Below are 18,724 nucleotides of genomic sequence, written 5' to 3' on the forward strand. Positions count from 1 at the left end.
GCTAGCTTTGTGCAGGTTGATTATACCAGTTGCAAGTGGTACCAAATTCACCAGGTTCAGTATAATTCAAAAATTGTTTTTACAGAATTGATAAAATTGGTTAAATGACAAACTAATGAATCAAATCCTGTTTAAAAAACTGTCCTTGCGTTTAAACCAAAATGGGTGGCTTATTACTACCACTACATTACTTAATTTCAAGCGCAAATAGCATCTACATGTGCTAGTTAAACCAAAAATCTACTGGCAACCTTACAGCGGCATTTAGGAAGCAGTTAGTGTGGCGGGTACATTTCGATGAATATCTCAATAGTGAAACATGGATTTCCAATGTTTATCAATTTGAAAGCTTACACAGGTTTTTGAAGAAATTTTTTTCTAGCCTAAACGTCTGTTATCTGTGGTACAGCACAAATTCGTTAGTTTTGGGTGTTCGCTAGTTGGGGCATGCCCCAACTAAAAGACATTCTCTTATGCTTCTTATGTCAAAACTGACAGTCAAACCGGTATTGACATTTAAAAGTCTTTGATTTCAAGGGGCTCATTAAAAGAGATTATAACTACTAGAGGTCGCATATCGCTGCTAACACTGAAAATTTATCATCTCGCTCTCACACCCGGTCAGCGTGGCAAGCAGAAAGTTAGCAAAAGTTGAGCAAAGCAAAAATAATGCTGGCAGAGTTTCTGCGAGCATTTTGCGCGATTTGTGCGAGAATTCTGGCAACGAATTCGCTCAAATGCTATAACTGTTTCTGACAGCAGCGGTTAAACAAACCGATGCTGCTCACTTTTATCCAGAATCGAGCCAGAAATGTACGGCCAAGATCTCTGCACGCTTCCTGCCACATCTTTGTCAGATGTTTTGCTCGATTCGTGCTAAATTCTGCCAGATAGGAATTGCCAGGATCTTTGCACAGTTTATGTCCGATCGGACACTCTCATACTTGAGTTATGCCAGGGTTTAGCTCGGTTCCTGTCAAAATTTGCCAGAAAACGCGAGCGAAACCGAGTTCACCCTAGCTCAACTAACCCGACAGGATACGCGCAGAAATCTGACAGGGCTGCCAAATCAAGACTTACAAAAATCTAGCAGAGCGGTCTCTGCCAGAAATCTTGCTCTCTGGGAAAAAATATGCATAGTTAGCATACACTAAAAATAATAAACACGATAAGACCTTATGCAATTAAACGTCACTTTCATGTGCGTTCTCATGTTAAAAAGTAAAAGAAAAGATTTCCCTTTGAATTTCACATGAAAATCCATTGAACAACATTTCATTTGGTGTTTCAAATTAAATTCAAACAAATTCCACGTGAATACGACATATTTATCCATTGAATGTTCATTGCCATGCTATTGAGTCGTAAAGTATGAACTTTCAACATGACTTTCGCATGAAAAAACATGTAGTGCATTTCTACATGTAAAACAATTGATTTCACCGATCCTTCTGCCAATGAAATCTATAAGCAAAACAAAGTGATATTCACGTGTAATTCATTTGGAAATTTTAGTCAATGGTATTTCTTATGATGTTGATGTGCTTTTCACACCATGTTCGCATGAATTTCATTTGAAAACCATATTTCCCACACTCGAATGAATATTCAAGTCGAAACCGTGTGCATTTCAGGTGTTTGTGGATTGAAATAATTCAAAAATCTATTGAATTATTTCAATCACATGATGTTAACGTGTAAAGTTTTTTCAGTGTACTTTCTATTCCCGTCTCTTTTCTTCTACTGTGATTTTTATGCATTTTCATGCATAAACTTCTAATAAGCATTCAATGAGTGGATAGACCGAATGTCTAATGCATAAAATTTACAGCAGAAGAAACGAGAGGCAGATAGAAAAGTATGATATCGATGAATAAATAAAATTCTGCGTGCAATTCATTTGCAGTGCTGCTGGTAATTTAATCAGAAATGTATAAAACAGTGCTGCCGAAACGGATGTTTAGTTTCCCACCATTCTTGATTTGGTGAAAAAAATTTCAACATTCCTGCAATTTTAAATTTTTTTTTAAATCATGAAAAAGTCAGGAAAAGTTTTTGAAATCTATTCTCGACAGAATTCTTAAAAAAAGTGATCTCTTTTGAAAAAAGTAGGGGCTAGGTCTGACAAGAAAGGTCAGCAAAGATTTGAAGGAAGAAAGTTTAGAAAAGCGTGGAATATTGTCGTATGAGCAAGCTCAGCGCTTCCCCGCAGGTCTGCAGCATGTCCGGACAAGTGTAAAGTGACTTACTACTTTATGCTGTCGGTTTGTTGCGTCGGTCACCAAGTCACTTTACGCTTGTCTGGACATGCCACAAACTCAGGTGATTCGAATTTAAAAATGCCAAAATATTCTGCCTCCTGCAATAGAAGACAAAGGGTTAAGTCGTCGGGCAACTCTAAGCTTGCTCATATGGCACTATTCCACACGCAGAATTTTATTTAGTTATCGATAGCATAATTTTCTATCTGCCTCTTGTTTCTTCTGCTGTAAATTTTATGCATTGGACATATTCGGTCTATCCACTCATTGAATGCTTAATAGAAGTATTGCGAATCTTTTCTTACATCCACTTGCCTTGTACGCATTTTGTACCTACATTGGGTTATAAATTTTTCCAGAGATTTTCCTAACCCGAAAAGAGGCGAATGACCCTAAAGTTGAAACTTGAAACCTCTATAAACAAAATAAAAAGATTGGTAATTGTCAGCAGTTTACACTCACTTCAAACGCTATATAACTTACCAGTCGCGTTTACGAATAAGAAAAGTATGAGCTAGTTGTTCTTAAAACATTTTATATTAAATATGTTCATTTACAAGCTGAACTAAGCTACCAACCACTTAAAACCCATATTTGCTTTGTGTCTGCCTGCGAGTTTGCCTATTGGAAGCCCACATCGCTTCCAATTCCTGTGCGTTGTCTTGCGCTTTACTTGCAAGGTAGGTAATGTGTGATTTGCGCTTGCTTGTACAGCTCCAATCTCCAGTCAAATGTCCGGTCGGAACAAATCCAGTCTCTTCTTGCAGCTTTCGGCGTAGGAAATCTTCCTTCGATGGAACAATGTCCGAAGAATTGATGTCGATGATGTTCACCTCATCTACGCGGGTTCGTTTGGCTTTGTTACCACCGATTAGCGAGGACAACGCACGTTCACTTGCCAAATCTTCCCTATCCTGTGAAACAGCGGCCATAGTTTGTTGAAGTCCACCAGAGCATGGTTGCGTCTCCATTGGTTCCGGTTCGTCGAATTTCTTAGCGGCTTGTGCCATTTTGGCTGCTTTTTGTGCCACCATAGCATTAATTTCGTTAGCACTAATTTCTGGCAATTTCTCACTGGAGTTTAGTGAAAAGAAATCGATTTTTACTTCGTCATCGCTATCTTCGCTGTCATATCTATTCGATTTTTCAGTTTGAGGCTTTTTCGGTAAAGCTTTCCGTACTGTTGACTCTTTCAAAGGAATACTTCTAGGTCGATTCGCTACCGAATCCGGTATGAGACGATTTACAGTGGGTTTAGCGGTTGCTACGGAACCCGTAAGCGGTGGTGCACTCGTGGGAAATGCCACCTCAGATTTTGGTTTCGGGAGTATACTGAGAAGTCCGGTAGGTCTTTTGGGGAGATCTGCCCCAATCGGTTTCGGTTTTGACTTAGCATCGCTGTCATCCTTGAAATTTCGCAGCGATGGTATCGTGATCTGAACCTTTCCGTTCCTTACGTTTGCCCTGACTGCTGGTAAATATGACGGTGGTGGCAAAGGTTCCGTCTCTGGGATGGCCTTTTTCCGAAGAAACTCATCGTCCTCTTCCACTACGTGTAATCCGTTGGTGATAACTTTCGGAGCAGGCAGAGGGAGACACGGTGCTGGTTCGTCATCTTCCAATGGATTATCAGGGACCGACGTATTTGGTTCACTGAACAGAGTGCCGTTCTGTTTTGCAACCTTTTCTACTGGTACGACTGGTTGTTCCAAGGTTTCCACTTCCCCCTGGTCGGACTCTTCATCACTACTGCTGTATTCGTAGGCTACCAAAGACATGTCCGTTTTGTAATTTATCAGCAGAACGAAAACTTGTCAGTTGCATAAACTTTGCCACCAAGCCCGTTAAGATTGTCCAAAGTGTGTCCTGGAATAGTGATAGAGGCTTCGAGGAATCTAGTTTTACTTTAGTATATTTTGTAAATAAGATACTTTCCCAAGAAATATAGCCAACAAAATGTGTTTGTCATCTTCACGTCAGAGTCAGTTGTACCCACCAGAGATTATTCCAGAGGCGCATTATGGTATTGGGTGTCGATATGAATGGCAGTTCAAAGTGAAACGAAAATTAATTTTATTCGTAAAAATTCGTTGTCGACTTTCTCGCATTAGAACTATCCAGCTTTTTACGTGCCACAATGGCGGTCTAAATTGTTCAGTTCGTAATACGTTTAATTGCCCTTTTTGACAATATAACCGTTTACGCCAGCTTGACAGCAACGCCCAGTTGAAGATGTCGGGCGTTCATTGAATAAACATCCAACGCATTGGACTAACGTAGGATGACTTAATCTCGCTGGGCGGTTGACGTAAACGATTATTGTCAAAAAAGGGCCATTAAACGTATTACGAACTGAACCATTTAGACCGCCATTATGGCACGTAAAAAGCTGGATAGTAACCATTAGAGTTGATACCTTTGTTTTGTTCCTACAATTTGAACTTTGATTTTATTCAATGAATATAACAATAGTTCTACAATATCTCCTATAGTAACGACGAATTAAATGGTTAAATTACAGAAGAACACCCAGGTAACCAACAAGCATTAGTGTATGCAGTAAAGTAGCGTAGAATTTGCATTCCGGATGCTTCTTGCAGTATGCTGGCATTCGTTATGCATAACTGTTTTTAATCAGCATTTGAAAACCTGTTTAAAAACTTCTTGCCAGTAAGCAGCAATCTGAATGCACAACAGGAGTAAAAAAGCATTTTCATAGCACAGCAGTAATGTAGCCGTATATTTTGCCAAAAGCGACTTTTAAATAGCATTTAAAACGACTTAAGTGCTTATCAAGTAGCCGTTAAGACGCATTCAACATGCTTATTGGTTACCTGGGCAATATCCAGTACTGTAACCATATGTGATATTGTACATATTGATGGTTATGTTAATGGTTCGAATGTTAAACAAGCAATATCTGAAATGGATTTGCTAATTACCAAAACAGTAAGTAGACCTCATGTGAAATTGTTGCAATATATTATAATATGTTTGGAACCCATCTCTTATAAATATTTAGAACATAAATTTATTATTTCTATTGTAGCCATTTGCATAAGTACTTTATATATTTACTACTGTACTACCTGATGATTACTTGTCTCTGTTGGTCATAAAATTGACAACTCGAACTAATAAGTATTTGAACAAGTTCACATGCTATATGGTAGTTTCAACCATATGCGATATGGTATGTTTTTATTCTTCTATGCCCAGGTAACCAACAAGCATTAGTGTATGCAGTAAAGTAGCGTAAAATTTGCATTCCGGATGCTTCTTGCAGTATGCTGGCATTCGTTATGCATAACTGTTGTTAATCAGCATTTGAAAAACTGTTTAAAAACTTCTTGCCAGTAAGCAGCATTCTGAATGCACAACAGGAGTGAGTAAAAAAGCATTTTCATAGCACAGCAGTAATGTAGCCGTATATTTTGCCAAAAGCGACTTTTAAATAGCATTTAAAACGACTCAAGTGCTTATCAAGTAGCCGTTAAGACGCATTCAGCATGCTTATTGGTTACCTGGGTGGTCATGGTTACTCATTATGCCGCTCATAATTATTTGTTCTAGCTAATTCCGATTTGCTCAGCTCAAGATGGTGGGATGAGCCCACAATATTATGAAGCAAATTGTGTTCTTTGATCGATAGCGGAAATAGCTCAATTGGATAAATCGACAGTACCACTGATGTCAACATTCAACTCGACACTTTCCAGATGGCAGGTAATCAAATCCCAAATAGTTAATATCGATAGAGTTGAAACCACACGCGAGCATTACAAATGTGATCAACTATGCGCAAAATACCAACATTGTAAGGTTCTCTTTACTTTTGCCTACCTTTTTGACAGCGTCGATAAAGTAGTTTCTGCACGCTTCAACTAAATTGATCATTCATGTTTTCACAATAAGTGTTATTGTTGCATTATAGTAACCTATGGTTAACATAGTCAGTATAATAATAAAAACACACTATGTCTATTTCCAATTTTTTTTACATTTTAACGACATTCAATTAGCTAGAGATTACTGGGTACGGAAAGTTATGAAAATTAGAGTCATAGTACCTAGGGGCAGATCACTCTAGAAATGTATAACAAATTTGCATCAAATTAAAAAAAATGCATTTAATTTCCATTTTTGCATCAACATTGCACTCCCTCGCAGAAAAGTTTAACAAACGTCCTACGCTGATTCACTTTGTTCGACGTTTTGTTGAATGTAGGGCTAATTTTTTATATGGTTTTGACGTCTTACACGCAACGCAAAATATATTGCACGCAACGCAAAATACATTATGAATTTCTATTTTGATGGAAAGAAATGCATTTAATTTAGCTGATTTTTAAAAATGCATCGCAAGTGATCTGCCCCTAGCATAGTATTCAAGTGAGAGCAAGGATGTGAAGTAAACAGATCGGAAAACTAGAAGTGGCAGGGTCATTATCATATGTCAACAGTTTTTTCGGCATTTAATTAGCAAGGGACTGGAAGGTGAAGTATATTTTTCAATATTTAGAGCCATAGTACTCAAGGGAGAGCAAGGTGTTGAAAGGAGAAAGTTTAGAAAAGCGTGGAAGGATCATATATGCAAGCTTAGAGCTCACCGGCGACTTAACCCTTTGTCTGCTACCGTAGTGGTCAAGGTCTTTTGGCATTAGAAATGCGAATCACCTGAGTCTACGGCATGTCCGAACAAGCGTAAAGTAACTTGTTACTTCATGCTGTCGGAACCGACAAAAAGTTAAGTCACGGTAAACTTCCACACTAAGCATTTGCGACGTTGAAACTCATTGAATGAGCCAGTTTTGTTTGTTCCCTCACCAATTGCCTGCCTGAGTGATTTTATTTTATCGACTATTGTGACTGTCTCAGCGTGTGTGACAATATGGTCACATGTGTTGCTGATTTGCACGGTGTCGGCAGCTTTCACCCAACGCTGCAACGATGAATCCCCATCACGGTAAGTTCTATTTTTACCATTTTTTTGTTAACCGTTTTTGTTAACGACCTATTGAGTTAATTTGTCAACAGTTTTTTCGGCATTTAATTAGCAAGGGACTGGAAGGTGAAGTATATTTTTCAATATTTAGAGCCATAGTACTCAAGGGAGAGCAAGGTGTTGAAAGGAGAAAGTTTAGAAAAGCGTGGAAGGATCATATATGCAAGCTTAGAGCTCACCGGCGACTTAACCCTTTGTCTGCTACCGTAGTGGTCAAGGTCTTTTGGCATTGGAAATGCGAATCACCTGAGTCTACGGCATGTCCGAACAAGCGTAAAGTAACTTGTTACTTCATGCTGTCGGAACCGACAAAAAGTTAAGTCACGGTAAACTTCCACACTAAGCATTTGCGACGTTGAAACTCATTGAATGAGCCAGTTTTGTTTGTTCCCTCACCAATTGCCTGCCTGAGTGATTTTATTTTATCGACTATTGTGACTGTCTCAGCGTGTGTGACAATATGGTCACATGTGTTGCTGATTTGCACGGTGTCGGCAGCTTTCACCCAACGCTGCAACGATGAATCCCCATCACGGTAAGTTCTATTTTTACCATTTTTTTGTTAACCGTTTTTGTTAACGACCTATTGAGTTAATTTGTCAACAGTTTTTTCGGCATTTAATTAGCAAGGGACTGGAAGGTGAAGTATATTTTTCAATATTTAGAGCCATAGTACTCAAGGGAGAGCAAGGTGTTGAAAGGAGAAAGTTTAGAAAAGCGTGGAAGGATCATATATGCAAGCTTAGAGCTCACCGGCGACTTAACCCTTTGTCTGCTACCGTAGTGGTCAAGGTCTTTTGGCATTAGAAATGCGAATCACCTGAGTCTACGGCATGTCCGAACAAGCGTAAAGTAACTTGTTACTTCATGCTGTCGGAACCGACAAAAAGTTAAGTCACGGTAAACTTCCACACTAAGCATTTGCGACGTTGAAACTCATTGAATGAGCCAGTTTTGTTTGTTCCCTCACCAATTGCCTGCCTGAGTGATTTTATTTTATCGACTATTGTGACTGTCTCAGCGTGTGTGACAATATGGTCACATGTGTTGCTGATTTGCACGGTGTCGGCAGCTTTCACCCAACGCTGCAACGATGAATCCCCATCACGGTAAGTTCTATTTTTACCATTTTTTTGTTAACCGTTTTTGTTAACGACCTATTGAGTTAATTTGTCAACAGTTTTTTCGGCATTTAATTAGCAAGGGACTGGAAGGTGAAGTATATTTTTCAATATTTAGAGCCATAGTACTCAAGGGAGAGCAAGGTGTTGAAAGGAGAAAGTTTAGAAAAGCGTGGAAGGATCATATATGCAAGCTTAGAGCTCACCGGCGACTTAACCCTTTGTCTGCTACCGTAGTGGTCAAGGTCATTTGGCATTAGAAATGCGAATCACCTGAGTCTACGGCATGTCCGAACAAGCGTAAAGTAACTTGTTACTTCATGCTGTCGGAACCGACAAAAAGTTAAGTCACGGTAAACTTCCACACTAAGCATTTGCGACGTTGAAACTCATTGAATGAGCCAGTTTTGTTTGTTCCCTCACCAATTGCCTGCCTGAGTGATTTTATTTTATCGACTATTGTGACTGTCTCAGCGTGTGTGACAATATGGTCACATGTGTTGCTGATTTGCACGGTGTCGGCAGCTTTCACCCAACGCTGCAACGATGAATCCCCATCACGGTAAGTTCTATTTTTACCATTTTTTTGTTAACCGTTTTTGTTAACGACCTATTGAGTTAATTTGTCAACAGTTTTTTCGGCATTTAATTAGCAAGGGACTGGAAGGTGAAGTATATTTTTCAATATTTAGAGCCATAGTACTCAAGGGAGAGCAAGGTGTTGAAAGGAGAAAGTTTAGAAAAGCGTGGAAGGATCATATATGCAAGCTTAGAGCTCACCGGCGACTTAACCCTTTGTCTGCTACCGTAGTGGTCAAGGTCTTTTGGCATTAGAAATGCGAATCACCTGAGTCTACGGCATGTCCGAACAAGCGTAAAGTAACTTGTTACTTCATGCTGTCGGAACCGACAAAAAGTTAAGTCACGGTAAACTTCCACACTAAGCATTTGCGACGTTGAAACTCATTGAATGAGCCAGTTTTGTTTGTTAACTCAATAGGTCGTTAACAAAAACGGTTAACAAAAAAAAATGGTAAAAATAGAACTTACCGTGATGGGGATTCATCGTTGCAGCGTTGGGTGAAAGCTGCCGACACCGTGCAAATCAGCAACACATGTGACCATATTGTCACACACGCTGAGACAGTCACAATAGTCGATAAAATAAAATCACTCAGGCAGGCAATTGGTGAGGGAACAAACAAAACTGGCTCATTCAATGAGTTTCAACGTCGCAAATGCTTAGTGTGGAAGTTTACCGTGACTTAACTTTTTGTCGGTTCCGACAGCATGAAGTAACAAGTTACTTTACGCTTGTTCGGACATGCCGTAGACTCAGGTGATTCGCATTTCCAATGCCAAAAGACCTTGACCACTACGGTAGCAGACAAAGGGTTAAGTCGCCGGTGAGCTCTAAGCTTGCATATATGATCCTTCCACGCTTTTCTAAACTTTCTCCTTTCAACACCTTGCTCTCCCTTGAGTACTATGGCTCTAAATATTGAAAAATATACTTCACCTTCCAGTCCCTTGCTAATTAAATGCCGAAAAAACTGTTGACAAATTAACTCAATAGGTCGTTAACAAAAACGGTTAACAAAAAAATGGTAAAAATAGAACTTACCGTGATGGGGATTCATCGTTGCAGCGTTGGGTGAAAGCTGCCGACACCGTGCAAATCAGCAACACATGTGACCATATTGTCACACACGCTGAGACAGTCACAATAGTCGATAAAATAAAATCACTCAGGCAGGCAATTGGTGAGGGAACAAACAAAACTGGCTCATTCAATGAGTTTCAACGTCGCAAATGCTTAGTGTGGAAGTTTACCGTGACTTAACTTTTTGTCGGTTCCGACAGCATGAAGTAACAAGTTACTTTACGCTTGTTCGGACATGCCGTAGACTCAGGTGATTCGCATTTCTAATGCCAAAAGACCTTGACCACTACGGTAGCAGACAAAGGGTTAAGTCGCCGGTGAGCTCTAAGCTTGCATATATGATCCTTCCACGCTTTTCTAAACTTTCTCCTTTCAACACCTTGCTCTCCCTTGAGTACTATGGCTCTAAATATACTTCACCTTCCAGTCCCTTGCTAATTAAATGCCGAAAAAACTGTTGACAAATTAACTCAATAGGTCGTTAACAAAAACGGTTAACAAAAAAATGGTAAAAATAGAACTTACCGTGATGGGGATTCATCGTTGCAGCGTTGGGTGAAAGCTGCCGACACCGTGCAAATCAGCAACACATGTGACCATATTGTCACACACGCTGAGACAGTCACAATAGTCGATAAAATAAAATCACTCAGGCAGGCAATTGGTGAGGGAACAAACAAAACTGGCTCATTCAATGAGTTTCAACGTCGCAAATGCTTAGTGTGGAAGTTTACCGTGACTTAACTTTTTGTCGGTTCCGACAGCATGAAGTAACAAGTTACTTTACGCTTGTTCGGACATGCCGTAGACTCAGGTGATTCGCATTTCTAATGCCAAAAGACCTTGACCACTACGGTAGCAGACAAAGGGTTAAGTCGCCGGTGAGCTCTAAGCTTGCATATATGATCCTTCCACGCTTTTCTAAACTTTCTCCTTTCAACACCTTGCTCTCCCTTGAGTACTATGGCTCTAAATATTGAAAAATATACTTCACCTTCCAGTCCCTTGCTAATTAAATGCCGAAAAAACTGTTGACAAATTAACTCATTATCATATCTCTTCCCTTCCCCCATACAAACAAGAAGCGACAGAGGTTACAGCGCCTCTATTGGAGGAAGGTAGGAAGCTTAATGTAAAAGTGTATATGTGCGTGTGTGCATCACAATGGGAAGTACCACCTTTACCCGCAAGTGGCGTTGCTGTTGCTGTCTCCAGATTTTGGACAGAGTTGCCAGTCTTCTTGATATGCAGTCTTCGCTAGCATATTATGCAAAGAATTGAGGGATAAATGTTCAAGCGACCGAATTATTAAAGCTGACCCTGCACGGGACAAGAATATTGTCGATAAAAATATTGTCAAGACTGCTTCAATACGTCAATTCCACTTGATTTCTACATGATCAATATTTTCAAGATACCTTTACACGATCAATATATTGATCAATAATCGAATTATTGACAATATTTCTACACATGTAGGGTCCGCTTAACAGAAGAGAAAGTCTAGAGAAAATTTTCAATAGGACGTAAGTAACATTGAGAGCCTCTCTTTGTTTACTTTCTCTTTCGTTTATTACGACGTCATTACAACACTTTGCACTAATTTTCCAGTACGTATCGAAAGCCGACGGTTTTTACTAGAATATTATGCAAAGACTAGAGTAGCGAATGTTGAAATGGCCGAGTAATGGACAGAAGAGAAAGACCCCAAAGAGAATCTCTCATTGTTACTTACGTCCTATTGAAAATTTTCTCTAGAAGTAAAAAATCTTGAGCGTTTTTTTCAAAACGTCATATCTGCAATGAGTTACTCTCTTTGTTTACTTTCTCTTTCGATTTTTACGGCGTCACTATAACACTTTTCACTTAGTTTACAGTACAGATCGAAAGACGGTGGTTTTAACTAGCATATTTTGCAAAGAGTTGAGGGATAAATGTTAAAATGACCAAATTATTAACAGAAGAGAAAGTAAACAAAGAGAGTAACTCATTGCAGATATGACGTTTTGAAAAAACGCTCAAGAAATGTCTTTAAAAAAAACGCTGAGACATAAAGCACTGTAGTTACTAGTCGACAGAAAAGATAAGCGGCAGCGGCCCTTCCTTAGCACCTAGAACCAGTTCGCGTGAATTCTCCGACCTATTTGTATAATGCGTTATATGGATATCAAAACAATCTTACGGGTAAATATTTTTGTGAGCATGTTGTAGGTAGCATGGAACTGAAAATTTTAATAATCTTTTTTAGGAAACTGCTGATCGAATTGAGAACTTATATGTACCGTACGAAGACGAATACCGTGTCCGAATTAAATACCTGAATTGGAAGGAAAAGGTTAAGTAACGGTCATTTAGTAATTTTAATGTTTCGCATTCCGCTCAGCACGTTACAGCCATCGTGACCATCATATAGGCGTTAAGTCCAAACAATCAAACATTACTTATGATCGCATACAACGACTGCAAACGGTTGTCGTCCCGTTATAACAGAAGTTCTGATTCTGATAGCTTATAATGGAATCGAAACATTGATTTAGCTTACCAAGCCAATGCAAGTGCACTGTTGACCATTTGTGCATACGATCATTGAGTAGATTTAGTAAAACAACCCATGTAAGCAAAATGCATGTCTAAAATAGTTTATCCCAAAAGTTTTGCCAGTTTCGATTCTGTCAGTCATTTCAATTAACCAATCAAATTCGCGAGTTGAACTAAGATGGAGATCCAGTCAGCGAATCACGACTGTATTTAAATACAAACAACGAAATACTTATCGGTACCCTGAGTAGCTTAGCACAGCGTCTGATTCGAAACGGAAGTTTGAGATTGAAATGCAGTTATTTTAACAAAACTTATATCAAGCAAGATGCAGAAAAAGATGTTTTCATACCATTCCTTTAATCCGAGTTACACATTTACAGGATATTCTCCGAAAATTTCTAATGGAACATGATTGGAACTTAGGTAGTGCAAAAGTGTTGGCCATGCTGAAAAATGCGGGAATAATCACTGCTTCGGAATACGTACTATGGTTAGTTAAGTGCATTAGGCATTGCATTCTACCAGTGCTAATAATAAAATTATGCTCATAGCAACGCACATTCAAAAGATACCACTCAACAGGTCATGAACGATTTGCTGGAAACTGAACATACGTTACTGGCGGAGCTCTTTACCAATTCGATCTTAGGTATATACGTGATAATCTCTTTCGAATTGACAAAAAATTTTTTTTCAGATATTAGTATTTCAACCAGTCTCAAAGAAGTTCTACAGGACAGCTTGAGCTCAGCTCTGGATGACCTTATAGAAAAGCCAAATGTTATCCCATGCAATTATCTAAAGAGACTAGGATCTCACTTACAAACCTCCGAGCTGACGATGCTGAGGATACAACACATGCAATTATTGCTCGGCAAAGACTGCTCTGTTTCGATCGAGGAAGCCTTCGGCTTTCAACAATATTGGAGATCTGAAATTAACGAACGCAAAGACACCATTTTGGGTCAGCTAATGATGGAAATAGTTCAGGATAAAATAAATGCAATCGAAACTCTTTTTGCTGCAGTTAAAACTCTTAAGCGTACAATTTCATGGAAATATTTCCTACAGCTGCTTCATCTTCTATCAATTGCAATCGGAGAAGACAAAGAAGAAATTTTCAGACTAAAAGTAATCACGAAAGAACTGTTTAATAAAGTTATCCAGGATAGCAACTTCGAACAGTTCCTGTTGTTAATATTAACCGCTAGAGAAATTTGTGCAGCAAATGCAAATATACTTGGAGAGTACTCCAATTGGTATAAAACAGTTCTAGGCGAGATGAGTTACCGTATCAGCAAACCACAGTTTATTCTTGTGATGGAAATGATGACTAAGCTTATATCGTTTGAGAGCAGTTTGGAATGTTTACGTGTTCACGTGACCATTTCTATTTCGTCGCCTCCGAAGTGCATGGACTTGGTTGTGACCTACAAACAATTGTGCCGAGCGCAGCTGGTGAAGCTAGAAAACCAAACAGAGGAGCAACCTGGCCAAGAACACGAAATATCTATTGTCATCGATGATGATGATTGAGCATTTCTGTTACTAAAGAAATTTTATTTCTTTCCACCAACATTATTATTATTGAATAAAGCAATGTATTACCTTGATTACCCTTACCAAAAATGCTTCTGCCACTCCAACACTTAAAGCGTTGATTTCTGGCCGTCCCTGCGTTTGGTTCCTGCCAATGGTCTGTCTCGTTCGTCCCAAATAGTCACACCATCGCAAGCGCATATCTTTTTATAGTTTTCAAATATCCCAGCCGAACGGGCAATAATTCCACAAGTTAACCTTCTATCTTCATCAGATTCCGCTATTACGACCGACCTCCCAATTATATCCCATACGGCCAGCCGTTTATTTACGAACCGTACCGTAGCTCGACCATTTTCATCGGAATTAATATTACTTGAATTGTATACTGATCCCACCGAGTCACATCCGTCTGATATATCGCCACATTCGTGCACATTCAGTCTGTATGGTTTACTTTCCTCGAGTCCATCTATAACACCGTCTACTACAACTCCCTGTTCGGCGAGAGCACAGAATCGAACCACGCCGCGGACTCCTGTCGATTTGTTACCATGATCCACTATTGAAACGGCCGATTGACCTGGAAGAAACATAGTCACCGGTCAGTTTGATGAAAGTTTTGACAAATAATAATTATCGTTTACCCCCAAATCCTGACAGGACCGCTTTCCTTCCAGTGTCTTCAATTTTACGCTGTATTTCTGTCCATGGTAAAGAAGTTTCAACCAGAACGCTTCCCTTATCTGCATCTATCTGAACCTGGCCGACATCTGCTAGAGCGTACCGTACCTTTTCAACACACTTTTGACCGGAAATTTGTACTGCAAATTCGATCTGTGAAGTAATGTTTTGATGTAACTACAAGATTCTCAAGCGATTCAAACGCATAGATTTCCTTACCTTTACACAGTTCCGGTCAGTCATTTTTTGCTGTTTAAATATTAACTGTTTTATAAAATCTATAAACATGAAATCACGCTTGAAATAAAATGTAGAAAAAAAAAGAATTTAGTAGCAAATACTAAACAAAGAATCTGGCTTATATAGAACAAACTATACAGCAAAATATCTTTTTATGTTTGTAGTTTGATAATACCGATTATACTGGTAATAATAATAGTACGACACTGCCGATAACGCCGATAATGCTCATTGAATTGTACCCACTCAACGTACGGTGATTGAACTAATTTTACCACCTGGGCCTAATTATCGATCAGCTGTTAATGTCAGTCTGACAGATTCAAAAATAACAACACCAGCGAACGGAATATTTTCAATTTGCTTGTGATAATTTCTACAGCAGATCTTGCGAATTTTTCAAACTTCTAGTTTTAGTGACATTTTTGAAGCTATTGTTCGGTTTATTTATCATTGAGCCATTCGCTTACGTAAACTTTTGGTTGCAAAACTTTAGCAACTGAAGCGTTTTTAGTGCCTATCCACTGCATCGTTATTACAATCAAGGAAGTCGGAAGTGAGCAAAGCAAAACTCCAGGAAATCGACGAATCGGGCGGTTTCAAACTTATCGGGACTCGTACTATAACGGGACAAAGGTAAATAGTTTAATCGAATTCATTTTTGTAATAAATAAGCGTTAAGTAGAATAATATCAGGGATTCTAGAAAAAAAACGATGCGTAAACAACCTTGAGCGAACCGCGAAAGGGCAAATGTACTTACAGATATATTTATATGATACAGCCTCAGCCTCCTTAACAAGATTCTAGAGGTCACTGAGGCTGAGTGTCTCGTATATCTGGTTGTGTGTACAAACTATCACGTTTCATAATTTTGATTTATTACTCATGTTTAATTTTCTTGACTTGTGAGCGAATATTGTTCCTTGACCGTCTAATTTTCAGTTGACCGCATTTTGTAAGTGTTAAACACGTTCAGTACCTGTAAATAACAAACAATGGACATTTGTATATTCCCAAAGACATGCAATCCGATGAGCAAGGCCTGGAGCGTGACTGTTTCGGCCTGGAGGGTGACAACCCACAACAGCCTGCCCCAGGGCATACTGGTTCCGGTTCTGGCAACGGTTTGTGCAGCTGTTTGCTTCTACCTCACTACCTTGTGCGATGCACCCTGAAACCTTTTTATTGCAAATTAGAAAACGCACTCTGCCTTTCTAGGGAATTGTAGTAACAGTTCAAAAATATCGGTGTTACCTTCCCTCAAGTTTTGTTTTTCTAATTTATCATTTCATTCAGAAAAAAATATTCTGCACATTGACTTTACATGTGATGATCATGAAGAGCGATTAGATGTTTATTTTGTTTTGATAATTACGTTTCAACTAGAGCTTCCATCCCGGGAATTTATTTCCCGGGAATCCCGGGATTTTTGGATTTCCCGATTCCCGGGAAATTGTGTTTTCTCATTCCCGGGATTCGGTAATCCCGGGAAAAAAGATTTTTAATTTACTCCATAAGACTTAGATTCTCCAAATGAAATTCTGTAGGAAATATCTTTACCGGCAAACATTTGGAGTGAGTAGTGAATGCAGATTGTGCTTTTCCAACGGATTTACAGATCAATGGACTATATATCTTTAGACTCACTGATATGTTTTCGTGATTTTTTTTAGGTATATAGTCCACGCCAGACTCAAAACACTGCTAAAAAATGTTGCATTCATTCAAATTTTCATTCAAAAATGGATTAATTTGCCGGCCTTTATACCGAACCATTTCCTTACAGTAGCGTTAGTGATGCGCGCGATATATCTGCCCCCGATGAACCGATTGATCAGATTTTTAACAATTCTTTTAATAGTTTATTTTAATAGTTAGATCTTGAATGAAAGGGCTTGCAATCAAATTAGTAATGGAAATTGCGTTACTTTCTTAAAAAATCGATGTGTTTGTTTCAAAACTTGGGATGGTTTGTAGTGATATCATGCTTAACGCAAACGCTATTTAAAATAAGGAATGTTTCTAGAACGTCTGCAGAAATATTTGGTCGGTTCATCGAATGCATATTTCGTCTTATTTGTTATACTGTAACTGTAATGTCAGTAAATTTTTGGATGTATGAAAAGAAATACATAACGTTGTATCTGTCCAATATCATGCGCATCCAAACTCTTTGAATGCTTTTTTTGAAGGGATACGATCAAGCAATCCAGATACTTGCCCGTAACAGGAAATCGATAATAGGCTTCATCCATCGCTGCACAGTTCGTCCATTACCTGCTTGATTTTGATTCACACTTAATTCGAAATGATGCTGATCCTACTGTGACGGAAATGGATTCCATGTATAAACTTTCCTCTTTTGATCGGAAGTAACTACACACTACCCTGAAGCAGCTCAATCTTTTCATTCAAAATTACCAAAGAAGGCGCTTTGCATTAAATTGATCACATTCCATCGTATCAGAACAACGAATTCCAATTTTGGACAGTAACTCCAGCAGCTGCGTTTATTATATCGTCCCAATCGTAATCGTAATTACCAAAATTTAGGCTATACATATAGCCAAGTACAAGTTTTGCGTAAACTTATTGACGAGTTATCAAATGATTGAATGATGTGTAGGCCACCAAATCGCCATCTTCTGACAACTGCTTTAGGGCAGATATACATGCAATCAAACGGGTTTGAAAACTTTTCAATTTATTCTTTTGTTTTCAAGAGAAACATTCACCTTTTTATTTTTCTTCTGTATTCCCGGGATCCCGGGAAATTTATTATTTATTTCCCGAATCCCGGGAAGCTGAAAACTGTCGGGAAATGGAAGCTCTAGTTTCAACTCCTCTCGCTCTATTTTTTTGCACTCGATCACCTTATACCTATTGACGTTTACTACCGTAAACCCCTTTTCACTGGTACCCCCTTTTTGATGTCTCTAGGTTTCTTCACCGATTTACACACTTGAGATCCAGTCTGCATGATTTTTATGTATCGTACTTAAGATTTATTGCTTATACATATTCGCAAGTTATGTACATATTGCCACCTGCAACGATGGCAAGTAACATCAGTGTCGTGTCCGGACGTACTAGCAGCCGGACTTCTTCGTTCAAAGACAACTCTTTTTCATACTCGTCTATCCCTATCTCTAGTATATTCTCTCCGATTCGACAATTTTATTTTAATATTCTCTTGAAAATCCATGTAAATGTAATAATATTTTCTTTATAATTCTAAAAATGTATATGCCATCACTTTAAGTTCAAAGTTATTGGCTGAGTAAGTGAAATTACTGAAATTCTAAGCATTTCTTTGAACTTTTGAAGCATTTTAAATGAATTTCACAAAACTCCCATGAATTGGGACCTAAACTAATTGATGTATAATGACGTATTTAGTTTTAGCAATGTTTTACTGTAATTGTTTGAATTTCAACCAACAATCAAGGAAATGCAAGTCTTCGTTCCAATGTGACACAACTTCATCTTCATCTATACCCTTAGCTACAAGAAAAAGAACAGTGTCGTCAGCCAACAAATTTATGACACTTGTGTGCAATCCCTCCGATGCCAATAATCACCTTAAAGTTTGCAACAGTAAAGGTCTCGAAATTTAAAGCGCGTTTTTTTTCGAGAGTCGTCCTCACTGAGAAAAATTCTATGGTATC

General features: G+C 38.7%; 4 protein-coding genes across 9 annotated transcripts in view; 2 read left to right on the plus strand and 2 right to left on the minus strand.

The window, feature by feature from the left end:
• Positions 1-2,779: 2,779 nt before the first annotated feature.
• On the minus strand, positions 2,780-4,247 carry LOC131694018 (proline-rich protein PRCC). Its single transcript, XM_058982359.1, has one exon. It carries the CDS (start codon positions 4,037-4,039, stop codon positions 2,843-2,845), a length of 1,197 nt encoding a protein of 398 aa, XP_058838342.1. The 5' UTR covers positions 4,040-4,247; the 3' UTR covers positions 2,780-2,842.
• A 7,686-nt stretch (positions 4,248-11,933) lies between these two features.
• LOC131694096 (uncharacterized) lies at positions 11,934-14,229 on the plus strand. The gene is made up of 5 exons (XM_058982479.1): positions 11,934-12,234; positions 12,299-12,385; positions 12,972-13,081; positions 13,143-13,240; positions 13,289-14,229. The coding sequence occupies exons 1-5, from the start codon at positions 12,202-12,204 to the stop codon at positions 14,125-14,127; spliced, it is 1,167 nt and encodes a 388-aa protein (XP_058838462.1). The 5' UTR covers positions 11,934-12,201; the 3' UTR covers positions 14,128-14,229.
• LOC131694097 (copper chaperone for superoxide dismutase) lies at positions 14,131-15,297 on the minus strand. 2 transcript variants are annotated; one of them, XM_058982481.1, is made up of 4 exons: positions 15,230-15,297; positions 15,034-15,111; positions 14,778-14,967; positions 14,131-14,713 (listed from the first exon to the last, which is right to left on the minus strand). In XM_058982481.1, the coding sequence occupies exons 2-4, from the start codon at positions 15,100-15,102 to the stop codon at positions 14,241-14,243; spliced, it is 732 nt and encodes a 243-aa protein (XP_058838464.1). In that variant the 5' UTR covers positions 15,103-15,111; positions 15,230-15,297; the 3' UTR covers positions 14,131-14,240. The 2 variants fall into 2 exon arrangements, with proteins under 2 accessions (XP_058838464.1, XP_058838463.1); XM_058982480.1 differs by lacking the exon at positions 15,230-15,297 and having other exon boundaries at positions 15,034-15,222.
• Positions 15,298-15,369: 72 nt separating this feature from the next.
• Positions 15,370-18,724, plus strand: part of LOC131694095 (uncharacterized) — a 32,801-nt gene continuing 29,446 nt past the window's right edge. For 4 of the 5 annotated variants that reach the window (XR_009306404.1, XR_009306403.1, XM_058982474.1 and 1 more), the window contains exons 1-2: positions 15,370-15,690; positions 16,076-16,180. Coding sequence is in view for 2 of the 5 variants with exons in the window: in XM_058982474.1 (XP_058838457.1) it covers positions 16,078-16,180 (103 nt within the window). In the remaining 3 variants the exon portion in view is untranslated. The remainder of the gene's footprint in view (positions 15,691-16,075; positions 16,181-18,724) is intronic. The other variant, XM_058982476.1, reaches the window with a different exon arrangement.

The sequence above is a fragment of the Topomyia yanbarensis genome, chromosome 3, assembly GCF_030247195.1.
Source record: "Topomyia yanbarensis strain Yona2022 chromosome 3, ASM3024719v1, whole genome shotgun sequence".
Taxonomy (NCBI): Eukaryota; Metazoa; Arthropoda; class Insecta; order Diptera; family Culicidae; genus Topomyia; species Topomyia yanbarensis.